The sequence below is a fragment of the Calidris pugnax genome, unplaced genomic scaffold (assembly GCF_001431845.1).
Source record: "Calidris pugnax isolate Ruff unplaced genomic scaffold, ASM143184v1 scaffold593, whole genome shotgun sequence".
Classification (NCBI taxonomy): domain Eukaryota; kingdom Metazoa; phylum Chordata; class Aves; order Charadriiformes; family Scolopacidae; genus Calidris; species Calidris pugnax.
The window spans coordinates 415998-430418 of record NW_015092181.1 but is presented as its reverse complement, the minus strand read 5'-3'; the positions used below and the strand labels follow the sequence as shown (position 1 = coordinate 430418).

General features: G+C 39.9%; 1 protein-coding gene across 1 annotated transcript in view; it reads right to left on the bottom strand.

Moving 5' to 3' along the window:
• Window positions 1–5178: 5178 nt before the first annotated feature.
• Window positions 5179–14421, bottom strand: part of ABCC8 (ATP binding cassette subfamily C member 8) — an 88652-nt gene continuing 79409 nt past the window's right edge. The window contains exons 30-37 of the mRNA XM_014962246.1: window positions 14164–14284; window positions 13861–13991; window positions 13251–13329; window positions 12298–12406; window positions 11177–11280; window positions 10249–10382; window positions 8866–8928; window positions 5179–5804 (exon numbers count right to left, since the gene is read on the bottom strand). Of these exons, the coding sequence (XP_014817732.1) occupies window positions 5667–5804; window positions 8866–8928; window positions 10249–10382; window positions 11177–11280; window positions 12298–12406; window positions 13251–13329; window positions 13861–13991; window positions 14164–14284 (879 nt within the window). The 3' untranslated portion in view covers window positions 5179–5666. The remainder of the gene's footprint in view (window positions 5805–8865; window positions 8929–10248; window positions 10383–11176; window positions 11281–12297; window positions 12407–13250; window positions 13330–13860; window positions 13992–14163; window positions 14285–14421) is intronic.

Genomic DNA, 14421 nt, shown 5'->3' with positions numbered 1-14421 from the left:
CGAGGTCGGCGGCGGACACCAGGGGGCGCCGGCGAGGCCGGGAGCGGTGCTGCGGTGCCGGAGCCCCTCGGCGGGCCCGAAGCGGAGGGACGAGGGGGCTGAGGCGTTGCCGCCCGCGCGCGCGCGCGTGTGTGTGTGCGCGCGGGGGAGCCGCGCGCGCCTCCGCGTAACGGCCGTTGGGCAACGGGCGCAACGGAAGGCGGTTAAAAACCCTCGGGCGCCGCTCCTCAAGGTCGACCTGTGGGAAGGGAAGGGGGGAGCCGAGTCCTGGATCGCGCCCGGGTGAGCGCTGGGTGCGTTTCTTTACCTTTTTACCTCAGTTTTGGTTTTTTAACCCCCCCGCCCCGAGGGAGGGAGCGGTCGGGCTTCGGGCCGCGGTGCTGTGAGCGATCCCCTTTCCCCAGAACCCATTTCAGTAAATATTTGTTGGAGGATGGATTTGCTGCCAGTACCTGGCTTCCATTAACAGCGGCTACTTCATGGGATAGGGTTGGGCGATTGTTCCATCAAATAGAAAACAAAATGGTACTGGGGATTTTTTTTTAAAGGAAATCTAATGAAAAAAAATTAAATCCTGAAATTCAGCTGAATGTCTCTCTGTAAATAAGAGGAAACCATCCATCCAGCGAATCGGGCAGGTAGTGGTAGGAAATTTGCTTGGAGAGGCCAAGTCCAAGGACATAACGGTTAAACAGAGACCTGGAACTAAAGCGTTCCCACTTAAAAATTTGGTAGAGTTATTAAGCCTTGACTGAGGAAGGAACAAGGAGCTCATGAGATGTTGTGAGCTGTGATTGCTCAGGAAAATGCCTACTGTCCAAACCGCTGTAAATACTGCAAAGAAATGATCCGTGCACAAATGGTTAACCCACAGGGACATGAACTTCCAGACAGACATCAGTATCACCAGAAGAGGCAACAAAAGGAGCAGGAAGCCAGGACTTGTGTGTGGCCTGTGTATAAATGCATGCATGTGCATGCATAGAAGGATGTATCTTCGCAAGATGCATTATTTAAAAACACTCTGATGTGACTGCTTCACTGTTTAAATAGCAATATTCTCATTCATGAGTTTACTTACTCTGATTTAAATATTTTGGTTTTATTTCAGTTTAGACACCAACATTGTCAAGTTGCTAAAACATCTAGGATGTTCTGGATAAGAGGTTTTTCTTTAGTGCCAGTGGATTTATGATTATATTTTTCTAATTGTATGTGTCCATGGACTTTCCCTTCAGTTTTGGTTCTAAGTGCTTTGCTACACGCTCTAAGCAGTTATTGGCATTGATTGCCTGGGCAAGAAAATCGCCCAGTTGATGGTTGGGAACCAGCCAGTTGGGTTTGAAATTAACTTTCACCAGCTACTTACAGTGGCCCACCTAGGGATTTCATAATAGTATTTTTAAGTAATCACTCCGAGCTCTCTGGACAGCCATTATAGGCCTTGGAATTAAATTATTCCTATTACTTTAGACTATTTCTACTTCTTATGTATGAATAGTTGCATGTCCTTGGGCACATCGATTCTTTTTGGAGGGATCAATTTCCCAGTACTCCATGTTTTCTCTTGTTCTGGGTTGTCTTTCTCACTGCTTTGATAAATAAAACCAAAATAACAACAAGATGCCCTGGCACCTGGCTGCCACACCACTGAGCTTAGCCAAAGATACTGCCCCTTTCTCTGTATCTCTTTGTCTGCTAGATGTATTTCGTGTGCTTGCTGTGAATATGAAACCTGCACTTACACTTTTACTTTAAGTATGTGATTCATATACTCAGTTTAACTAAAAAGAAATATTTTTTTTTATACTTTTCTTTCTAAACATTTTAAAATAAAACAAATTAACCAATGTGAAGATTTACTTGTCAAAGATGTGGTTCTACAGCTGCTGGGAGCTCATAGTTACTCCCAGCATTTTGAAGTGAGTGTAAAGAAGCTCTGTAACACCATGCAGTTCATGGGTACCATTTCACACTTCTTTGCACAGATGGACATAAGTATTCAAGAGGCAGTCGTGTCTTTTGTGCCGTTTTTACTTACTCTTTTCTAATCGTTCTTATTCTGTATCTTTTCCGCCAGAGGGCGGTAACTACATGAATGTAGAATGCAAAAAAAAATGTGTTGGGAGGTGTTTTAAAGGGAAACATAAATTGCTTTATAGTCTGATACTGGGAACGATCCACAGAGCCTGCTACAGCAAGGAGTTTTGCACGAACATGCTCATCATGTTGGTTTTAGGAATCCTGAACTCTGTAGAGCTAGCAGGGTGTTTCCTTGCTTCCATGTCTGTTCTTTATTGGGACTGTCATTTGCCATGTCTTTTCCTTCACCTCTGAGCACTTGTTGGTTGGAGATGGGACAGCAAAGCAAGTGACTTCTGTTGAAAAATTTCTAGAGGAGAATAAAAAGAAGCCCTGTCTTTGTGGATCAAGTGACAGATACTTAAAAGCAGAAAGTGACAGATCTTCTGAGTGAGCCAACATATTTGTGTTAAGAGCTGCTTAACAAATGGGGCTCACGGGAACGAACAATCCCACTCCGTAGTATTGAATCATGCATAAGAGGTAAGTTTTTCCACCCACAAGATACGGGGTTTTTTTAATCGTAATTTTGATGGCTATCAAAGAAGATATTATGAGAACTTTTAAATGAAAATGTAGCTTGCACCATATTATTCTGCCTTTCTTTTGAAGGCTACGCAGTGTTAGCCTAACATGAATTAAGCCTCACAAATCACCTTGCTGTACGAGCGGGTAGACAGAAGAAAAGAGGTTGGAGTTGGTAATGCAAAACTATGGGGGAAGGTATGAGCAGAGCTGGGCTGAGGGCTAATATAGCAGGTGTGCTCTGCTTCCTGGCCTTCCAAGGAAACAGCGTTCCTTTAGAAATAAGTAAAACAGGGTGAAATGGCCACACTAAGACAAAGAGATAAATGCTATAAAGGTTTTTGCATAGTGGGAACTTTTACAGAAAGCAAACAATGTAAAACAAACCCTGGCTGCGTCTCCATGTGCAGCCCATCATGCTAACACCTTTGGGACTGAGACAAGTCCCATCCCAGAGCAGAAACAAAAGTCTGAACAGGGCAGCTTCACATGGCTGTTCTGAGGCTGCCTGGCACCCATCTTAGTACAGCACTTTGCTTCATCGCCCTGCAAAATACATTTGTGAGCCTGAGTCAGTAGCAACTTCTGGAATGCCTATCTTGAGGCACCACATTTTAAACTTAGGCAGTGAGCCTCCCACCATAGAATAATTTTCTTGGATATTGCTTCTGGTCACTGTTGAGATTCTAACCCTTTGGTGTTAGGGGCCAGAAACTCCCTAGGACTTGGCCCCATATAAAGACTATATAAAATGTGCTGAGGAAACGTGAAGGGTATTCTGTCCATGAGGCAGCTAGGAGGCCTCCCTGTTCATACATACTTATCCAGCAGTGTGGTGCCATTAAAAAGATACTCCCTAGTTGGATATGAACCAACTCGCCCTATTCTCCTGCAAAGCTGCTTTGCGAAATACAAGCCATATTTGCAATGGAAACATATGGCACCTGTACTTTGAGTTATTTCTTAATATTGTGAGACATAATACAATGTTCTTAGTTATATGCTGTCTCCTTTACACCCTTGCAGTTCTTTCCAGGTAAGCTGTCAGAAGTTTGTGGAATAGGAGCTAGTCCAAATGGCAATGTCAAGTCCCAGGCACTTTAATAAAAGCATATGAAACCTCACTTCTCTGTGTCCCTCCTCTTGCCATTAGGATTTAGGATCTTCCACAGATGGTTGAAAAGCTTCTGAGGATCTCTCTCTGCAGAATGAGTTTGACATGTCCTGCAGAGTGGTGTTTTCCTAAACCTTTACAGGATGAGATCCTGCCTTAGGCCAGTGCTGGGTGGCTGTGAAGCAGCTGTAGCAGAAACCTGCTCTGTGCTCACTGTGCCTTCTGCTACCTTGGAAGGATAGTCACCTGTCTCTCATTTCTTCTCTCTTAGCCCTAATGGATGCCTGGCATCCCAGGGTGAAAACACACACAAATAGCTCTGTGGCTGTTTTTTCTTTGAAGCTGCTCAGCAAAATGATTCCCTGGAGGAAGAGATACCCTCCAACTGCCCATTTTCTCTCATCTGTAGTAGGCAATGACAGAGGTCATGCATTTCATTTGCCTAACTATATTCTACCTCCCCACTTATACTGTTGTTCATCCTACACTCTCCTGTTGGTTCTATGTTCTCTGGCCCCAGTTTAATGCCCCTAGGCATTGCATAAATAATAGCAGGCAGATGCTGCAAACCCCCTGCTGCGGAACTGGTAACACCAAAACAGCAAGAAAGTTCTTCGGTTTTTCTTGCTTTCTGCTGCAGTGCTAGAAGAGAAGTAATGCATTAAAAATATCACACATCCCATGAGAACACTGAGAAGCCTTTTCCTAGAAAATAAAGCCTTTAAAAAACAGATTCCAAATTAATTGAGCAGGCTGAAAAGATTAAAAAAAGAGAAGGGAGTTTTCCCAATTACTAGGAACTCTGAGCTCAAAGTAGGGGAAGAGAACAAAATTGGATGTAAAGCCAAAGTTGCTATAAAAAGAATAACGGTGACAAATTCATTGTAGTCTTCCATTGGGTCGTTGATGTTCTAACCCATTCACAGTTAGTAAGTCCTGCAATGATTGTCACAATGAATTGATAGGGCAGGGACAAGTAATTGTCCAGCCAAATTAGGATAATTTCAGTGGTTACAAGTTATATTAATAAATATACATAATTTATTGGTAAAGATCCCAAGGGAATCTAGAAAGAATGTGACAGTGGCTGAAATACGTGGAACTAGGAGACAATGAGTCAAGCTCTCGTGGCTCTGAGCTGTAATGAAAGGTTTAATACTGTTTATTTACCAGATTTGGAGGGATAATTTCCAAATGAAGTGGTACATCTGCACTGGTGTGAAAAACAGCATGCATTAAACACTGATACTTTATCACAACCTGCCTCCTCTTAGCTTTCCTGCAGTTTGGGAGGGAGACGGGCTCGATCCTGTTTGGAATCAGTACAATATGATTCAATGAGGGTAGAGGTGACGCAGGCTAAGAAAGATTAAAGGAATCAGCTTGTGATTAATTTTGAAAAGGTATTAAAGGAGAGACAACAGACACAGGCACAATCAATAAATCACAATATAAAAAAAGGTTTTGTAGATTTTATATTTAGATATTAAAGCTTTACAGAGTCATATGATTAAAAGAGATACAAGCTTTTGAGAAATACCTTTGGTATATAATTTTTCTTTCTGCATTTAGTCAGTTATGAGTGTTATCTACAGTAGGGTGATGACACATAAAAAATAACGTGTTAATAAAATTACAGGAGAGGTTTAAGAGTTACATAAAAACTCCATGCTGGCTATGTTTATTTGATGTGTATCCTGTCATAGTTCACCCATTTTTTTTTAACTCTATTTCATGATTCTTTGGTAGCAAATAAAAAGCGTAGCAGTAGTATACAAAAAAGGAGAAGTACATGGATAATTCATTAATACTTCAAATGGAGAAAATGGCTCATTTTATTAAAAAAGGAAAACCTCAATTTATTATGAAATAATATTTATTTACAGGTATTTTACATTTTTAGAAAATAATACAATTGTACTTCAAAATGCTTCATTTATTTTTACTACTTATCTGCTTGTACAAATGAGGCAAACACACTGTCTTCTTGTTCTAGCAGAACCTCAGGCTTGTCATATTCCAAAATAACTCCTCTCTTCATTACAATAACCAGGTCTGCATTGAGGATCGTGTGCACACGGTGCTGAAAAACAAATAAACAAAATGCCAGTTCAGTGTATCTATCAAATACATTGCAGGTAAGACAGACTTCCAGAAATTAATTTTCCTGACAAGTTCGATTAAGGCTACTTATCCTACTTTTCATTATAAGTTGCTGTGAAAATACTGCAGATAAATATACAGACTGAGAGCCACCTGGATATTCAAATACATAAATTGCACACAGGTACTTGAGTATGAACAGCCATGTAAGTTCAGTCTATGATGTCCCTGGCCCATGGTCCTGCCATGACACGTTGCCACAAGAAGGTAGCCAGGAAGAGTAGGAACAGGGCATGTGAGCGTGCACTGCATGCAAGTATTCTCCCAGTCTTGGACTACATCTGGACCAGGGGGGTTCCTGAGCTTGGTGTGGTTTGTCTATTTGTACAACTGAATAGATCTCCCTTCTAAGACCTTGCCCATGTCTTCTCTTGAGCCTTCATAAACACTTTGCACCCACATCCTTTAGAAAAGATTTTTCCAGGCCTGCTTCCCACAGCATGAACAAGTACTCCCTTTTTTATGGTCGGGGCCTTGCTGCTCAGACCTTCATCTGATGCCCCTTCTCCCTTGCCTCATGGTTTTACAGACCTCTCTTGTATGTCCTTGCTTTGTCCTTTTTCCAGGCAGAAGAGGCCTGGCCTACTCAGCCTAAAGCCTCCTCCCCTAAAGGAACAGTTCCACACCTCTGATTATCCTTGTGCTTCTCAACATTTTTCAGTTGTAATGTGTCATTATGGGGATGAGAAGACTGGAACTACCAGCAATATTCAAGATATGTGCAAACTATGGACTTACACAGTGGTATGATGTTTTCTTTTTTGTTCTCCTTTTCCTAGTAAGCCCTAACATTTGATTATTTTATTAGGAAGAAACCTCCCCATTTTTTTCCACAATGAATCCTGACAATAATTTAGCTTTTCTGCAATGCCATTATCTTTCCTGAGCATTCCTTTCATGTATCGATTATCAAACGGCCCTCAAGACTGACAGACTTCTCACAGTGTGTTTCAGGGATTCATTTTGATGGCTTCCAGAAACTGCTCTTACACTTTTTTTTTTTTTTGCTTCCTTTACTGCATTTTCACATGTAACGTGCCAGAACTTACCATCATTTCTGTTTTCTTTATTTAGCTATGAGTTCAGCTTTTACAAGAATGCTTTCTTGTTTCTAATAGTCTTTTTTATTTGTTTAGTCATACCAGCTTCTTTTTATCCTTACTAAAGTCCTTCATAATAAATTGCATACATTTGCTCTAGGATTTTTTAATAAAATCCTTCAGTAGTTTCCATGATCCCTCTAGATTCTATTTTCTTTGCTTCCTCTTTTAGATCTTTTTCCCCCCGTTTATTTTTAGGTTTTGTTCTTAGCATTCCTCCCCATTTTTACAAAATACCACTTTTTAAATTTTAGTGTAATTGCATTGGATTTCTGGGGTCTGCATTACTCCTTCAGGAATATTTAATCTCGGAATACCCTGGTCCCTCTTACACAGTCATACTCTTCACCTATAGGTTCCTAATCAGCTCTTAGGCACCCTCGATACCACAACAACTCTTGTGTTTCCTTCTGTGGCTTCCTAGCCAGATGTTCCATGAAATAATCACTGATAGCATCTACAAATCTCATCTCTGCTGCAGTCCTCCTGTGACATTTATCCAGTCCACAGGCAGGGGGAGGGGACTGAAATGTCACATCACAGTTGTACTTGCTGCCCTCGTTGTCTGATCTCTTTCAGTATAACACAATCTGTCCTGCTATCCTGATAAAATAACAGAGATAGTAATGTAGACCCAATACCATCCTCTTCCCATTCCTGTTCTTCTTAAGCACAGATTAGGAATATATGACTTTCTCTGAAAAAAAGCCAACCACCTGAACCACTCCCCAATACCGCCTCTCCAAAACCCATATCGCATTTCTATTACAGAGTGTTTTGAATACAAACCCATCTGCTGTAAACCACATTTACATTTGGAAGTGAAAACATTCAAAGTAAGTTTATTCCAAAATGCTGTTTGAGTTGTGTAGTTTAAAACTCACTGAGAGAGTGAAAGACTCTTAAAACTTTCTCAGCCTATCTCAAAACTGAATTGTCAGAGTTGGAAGGGACCTCTAGAGATCACCTAGTCCAAGATACGTAAATCTAGTATCTAGTCCTGGATACTGCACTGCAAAGTGCAGTGCAACTCTGAATTTTCATGCAGAGAAATCAGGAAATTTCATGCTTATCATTCCTTTGCTTTTTTAATAACAGAATGAATGGATACCATGAGATACATCAGGTTTTCTACTACACATTCACAATGTGAAAATAAAAAGATGCTGTAAGATTCCTCAGCATAGATTTCATGACTTGTGATTAATTTTTAAATGTTAAGCAGCACAATGACTTTATTTCACATCCCTGAAATATGTGCATTTTTAGAAAACAGAGGACTGAAAGATACGTATTGCTTCTGACATATCTGTTGAGCCAACTGCTTTGATTCAGGTCAAATCTCTTTCATAAACAATTTTTTTTATAGATACTTGAGATCTTTGTATAATCACTTCAAGAATACCCTAACTTAAATTCAATTATTGTCAACAGGGATGGAACATTTATTTTTAAAAGTTAGTAAGGTTATAATTCTGAAACAATTGCTTTATGCAGTGGCAGAACTATCACACAATTTACATGTCCTTAGTTCAATGATTGCTGTAGCTCGATAAAAGCTATTCCTAGATTTCACAATAGTCGAAGTCATATTACATTTTAAATTAGCCTAAAATGGGTAACAGAAAATAGAGCGCATACAGAGATTACACACCTTTACAGGTAATCAGACTTAGCATCTTGCAACATATTTAAGAAGCTGTTGTTATGTATTTAAATAAGAAGGTAGTTTAAAATTTAAGATAAAGTTAAACACTTAAACACCACGTTAAAAAAAGATTAACAGCCACATTAGCACATTCATTAACATTGACAAGAATTGATTAATGTTGCATTTCTGATTCTTGTTTGCATTAGAACAGCAGCAGAGACAGTACTTACTGCTATTGTAACCACAGTACGGTCAGCAAACGCAGTCATGACTACCTTCTGGAGTATGTTCTCCTACAGAAAAAAAAAAAAATTGTCACTTTTCAAACAACAGAAGTAACATGATAGGCACTCAGACACTTAGAAGGCTAAAGCATCCACTGATCATTCCATGCTTTTATTGATCCTTCATTGCAGAAATGAAGAATTACCTACATGTCAGAACTAAGTCAGAGCCTGGTCTCCAGTTAAACAGCCCTGCTCGCTCCTGCCACTCTCACTGCCTCTGGGCTTCAGTGCACACAAGAGCTGTACTCTGGCCCCCAGACCCTTGCTACCCTGATCTCAGTTTTACAGTGAGGAAATCAAAGGTGAATTCAGGTTCCTGCCAGGCTGCCCACATGCTCTGCAGTGTGTTCTTCACCCTGCTGGAACCCCAGGAATGTCCCAGCACACTGGGAACATCTAACACCAATGGCTGGCAGGGATAAGCAAAGGAGTGTGCTGTTCCTGATATATTTGACAGTGGAGATGATATCTAAGATGGTCTTAACATACATAGTTCTCACTCAACAAGTACTCATCCTTTGCTATTTAGGCAACTGCCTAAAAATGTCACTAGCACAGATATCTAAACAATAGATAATAGCAAATAAAGGTATGTATCACAACCAAGGAACTTTATGCTCGATGTATCAAAATTCAAAATGTGTTTTAACTGGGCTGTTTACAGTATAATTTCCAACATTACTGACGCCCAACACACTAACATTTTGCAGAACTAAAAATTGTAGCTGTTGTTATAAACTTTACTCACAGAATGAAGACTGAAACATTTCTCCTAATAGTACACCAGAGGAAAATAATCCTAAGAATGTACTGTTCTAGTTGGCTAAAATACAGTCAGTACACTATTATTGTGTGGTTTAACCTCTGTCTAGCAATTTCAGGCAATTAGTGCAATAATCCAGCATGTCTTTTCTATGTCTCTGTTTATTTCCTTGACTCTAAAGCCTTCTAACTTCCTGACTTGTTCTGTCCACCATGCTGGGGAAATTTGTCTGCTTGCCAATTTACCCTTCACTGACCATCCCAGCTGACCTTCCAAACCTTTGTTCACTTTAGAAAATCAAACTAGAAATGCAAATAACATGCTTCATTTTCCTAACGCAAGCAATGCTAGAATAACTATTAAACCCTTAGTAAAATAACTTAAAACCTCTTTAGGTAAGTTAGCAATGACATACAACTACCTGGACTTGTAAACGTCTCAGCACTAAATATGGTGTAAGCATATTACAGAGTAGATAGAACTGCTTTCCACCTTTTTCTTCACATATTAGCAGTTATCTCCCCCTCAAGGAAAACAAGAAATCAGAAACACTCCAAACTCACTGTTGCCATGTCAATAGATGCTGTGGCTTCATCCATGATGAAGATACTCGTCTTCCGCACAAAAGCCCTTGCTAGGCAGAACAGCTGTCTTTGGCCCTGGCTAAAGTTTTCACCCCCTTCTGTGACTATAGCATCTGGAAATGATACAGAAAAACAGTATTTATGGGGTATGCATGTGTATGAGAGGGTCAGATCAGAGTAGAGCATATGCTTGGAAAAGAACATCTCATTTTCAGCATAAAGATTTTCAAAGTAACATTTCCTAGGTCTACAGCTGCTGGTGATCCAATTTTTCCTGTTTCTTTCCATTGTTCAAAACAACCAGTATTTCTGTGTTCTTTCTATCCATTAGACATCAAAGTAGCTAAGGATGTTTAGGAGCAAGTTTCTCTGGAAACATGCAGTCTAGGATGCTGCATCCTCCTGTCAAAGTGGCATCCATCATTTCTTTACCCTAAGGTTGTATAATTTACCATTTTTAAGTTGTTTTGTTGGGTTGTTTTGGTTTTTGTTTGTTTGGGTTTTTTGGCATGGCCAAATGTTTCGCATCTTTAAGCTTTTGAAATCTTCCTTCCTGGACATGACCATTGGAAAATACAAAATAACATATTCTAGATGACATCTGACTTGTTGACAGCTTATTTGAATTCACAAGACCCATAAACCTCAATGCTTCATATCAAAGACATACTGAAATAACATAGTAATTTTACCATTTATTTGAACAGAAACAGGATTCTGCCCCACAGGTGCAGTTAATAAGGGAGTTAGATGGATATAGGACTTCTGCTTGCAGACAAGCACTTTTTTTCATCTTCCATAAACCTAAAAAGCATTTACTTCAGCAACTTCCTTTTTCATAAATAGTAAATGTGAAACAGATACGTGACCACTGGAAGCAACCTTCTCAAGAAGGAAGTCTTCTTACCTAGCCCCCCGGGGAGCGCTTTCACCACGTGCTTGAGCTGTGCTATTTCCAACGCTTCCCACAGCATGCTGTCAGTGCACTTCTTCTCGGGGTCCAAGTTAAACCTACAGTTATGTGAGATTCAAGAATATCAATCAATATAAACTTCTGCAATGTAGTTCTTTTTTTAGTGTGTTTAGAAACCAACTTGCAAATCATTAGAATCATATGCTAAAGATCTGGGCTTATTCTGATCTATCATTGGTGTAAACCCACTGAATTCTGCAGACTTGGTCAACATTGACACCAGTGTGACTAACAACAAAATTTGACTTTCAGTTGAGCAGAACAGGAGAAGCCTCCTGTTTTGCAGATATCCTCATGGTTTTAGAATTTACTTTGTTTTGAATAAAGTGAAGAAATTTTCGTGTTTTACTAGAAAAAGCTCCGAAGAAAAAAAGCTGTGAATATAATCAGTATAAACTGACATTTTTTAACATAGGCCAAAATTCTGCCATCTCTCCTTTTAAATCCAATGTCTCTTTGTTCGTTACTGCTATAGAAATGCTAAACAATCAAGCTTCATACTGAATTATGAAATACAAGTCTTCAGTACAACTGAACAAATCTTGGATTTATGAGCAGATAAATGTTATTTTAGCTTGTTGTAGCCCAGAAATTATAGCAACAAATGTCATATATATTAATATATAGAATGATAATCAGAAATAAAAGACTCAGACCTCCTCCAGTACTTCTCATATTGTTCTATTGCTTCCTCTTCTTCTACATTAATTTTTTAGTCTGTATTTTTTCCATCTCATTTTTTTAAGGCAGGCAAATGAAAATAGATGCAGGAGAAAGAAGGTTTCAAGAACTGCTCAGTGCTTATGAGTATTTGATCAGTAAACTAAACTGATTACTAAATCCTGGAGGAATAGTGACTTTCACTACTTCCCAGGCATGGGATGCTTTCTGCTGATAACGTGCTGACCGAGCTGAGGCACTGGGAAGGCGCAGTCTGGCAAGGGTAGGAAAAAACCACAGACAGAAGGCAGTGATCTTCTCTACTCCAACTGAGGAGACCAGAACTGAACAGTTTGCTATCAGCAAGTTTTTTATTGCTGGTGCTTAACGCTTACCGGATTGTTCCGCTGAATAAAATGGGATCTTGGAGAATGATTGACAGCCTGGATCTCAACGTCTGTAAGGGAAGCTTAGCGATATCTATACCATCAATGATAATCCTTCCTATTCAAAAGAAAATGGATAGTCTGCTAGATTGTTTATCACGCCACACAGCTGCTGGCAAAGACATGGCTCACTTTCAGCTTGTAATACAGTACAGCAGGCCTTGAACTATATAACCCTTTATTCACTAATGAAACGAGTTCTGGTTAAGCAGCAAGCACAATTGTCTTGAGACTAAGCCTCAACTGGGGAGAGTACAAAGTATACCTGTAATATTTTGTGAATGATTAGACACACAAACTTCTCTGCTTGACCATTATGAACATCTATCAGACAACAAGAGGGGGCTAGTTAACAGGGTGAACAAGCATTTCAGAAAGCTAAATTACTACTGAGGACTTTGAAACTTTATCTCTAAGTACAACTGTCTGGTTCTGTCTAAGGGTACTGTTGGCAACGTGGCTGGGTAACTGAGGCTAAAATTTTTTGAGATCCACAAGAAGACACTCTGAGATACATGGCACACATTGCAGGAAATACGGCAGGAAATCCCAGGGCTGCAGGCCAAACTGCAGTCCCCAGTTGCTGGATTTTCTGGCCCTAGTGGGTCCTAACTCTATCCTGTGCATGAATCCTTCATTCTACTTGAACACCTTCCCCTTTTATGGTTTGCTCTTACTGTTGTGATTTAAAAGAACACAAGGACTTTTGCTTCTGTCAAGTAGAATTTTTATTGATCCATCTTATCAATGGCACAGCTGTTAGGTGACAGATGATATTATATTTAAACAAGGCTAGAGAATGTGTCCTGCAGATTTAAAAATCACACTTTAAAGCTTCTTCTGTTAAGGAAAGGACTATCAAAGCAGCTAAGCTTGACCAATATGAAAAAATGTAATCTTACCCTCAAAAGTGTCAACCATCCTGAAAAATGCAAGAGAGAAGGAGGATTTTCCACTGCCTGTTCGGCCACAGATCCCGATCTGTGACACAGAAAGCAGATGAACATTGGGTGAGGGAAAATGGGTAATGTCTGCATTTGACACTTAAGATGAGTGGCTGAAAGAGCTGTTCTGACCCACATGATCCTCATGTCCTCCTGACAGTTCAGTGAAACTGAGCTGGCCGTAACAGAGTCCCTACATTCACTCTGTATCTTTAGGGGTCTGAGCATTTAGGGATAAATGAATGCCAGCCCTATATACAGGAACAATATGAGAGTGGCAATGATCGGTATAAAGGCAAGAGAGCCACATGGGAATGATGAAAAGTAGGTCTAACACAGTAGGGCACTGGGATACTGAGAACTGTGCATAGTTTAACTTCTCAACCTTTGCCTAAATGCACCAAACTAAGAAACCCACAGACTCCTTTCCAGTGCACTACATTCTTTTAGAGAAAAAAAATAAATCTGTATTCAGTCATCAAAACATACTGTGGTATGTTTTTTCAACTTTGTTATTTCTATGATGTTCTAGTTTAAAGAGCTTCTCAGAATCACTGCAGTTCTTTACCTTTTGTCCTGGAGAGATGTGGGCATTGACATGCTTTAGCACTGGCTTTAAGTTGCTGTCGTATCGGACACTGAGGTTCTGGATTTGGATCTCCCCTCTGTCTGGCCAGTTCTGAGGAATCTGTGAGGAAGCTGTACAATGATCACAGGGGAAAAAAAACAAAAAACCAACGCCCAAATTAACCCTCTCATAATAAATTAATCAGCTCATTAAGTAATTTACTATGTTTTTCATAGTAATACACTGCAGAATCATTAAAATTTCAGCAAGCTCTTTCTGCATGCTGCACAAAACTGCACTTACAAAGGAGCCCTTCGTAATTTTCGGCTTCTGTTTTGAGAAGGCCATTGATTCTTTTCACTGCACCCAGCTGGATCTCCATGTCAGCCAGGTTACGAACCATCCAATTCAGATAGTTAGACACCTGATGTAAAGCAAATACACTACTAAATTCCAGATTTTTAGTAGTTTGCAACATTTGACCAGCATGCAGTTTATATTCCTCCACAATAACACTTGTTCAGCCTTAGTAAGCTGAGGTTGTGAATGAACTGTATGGCA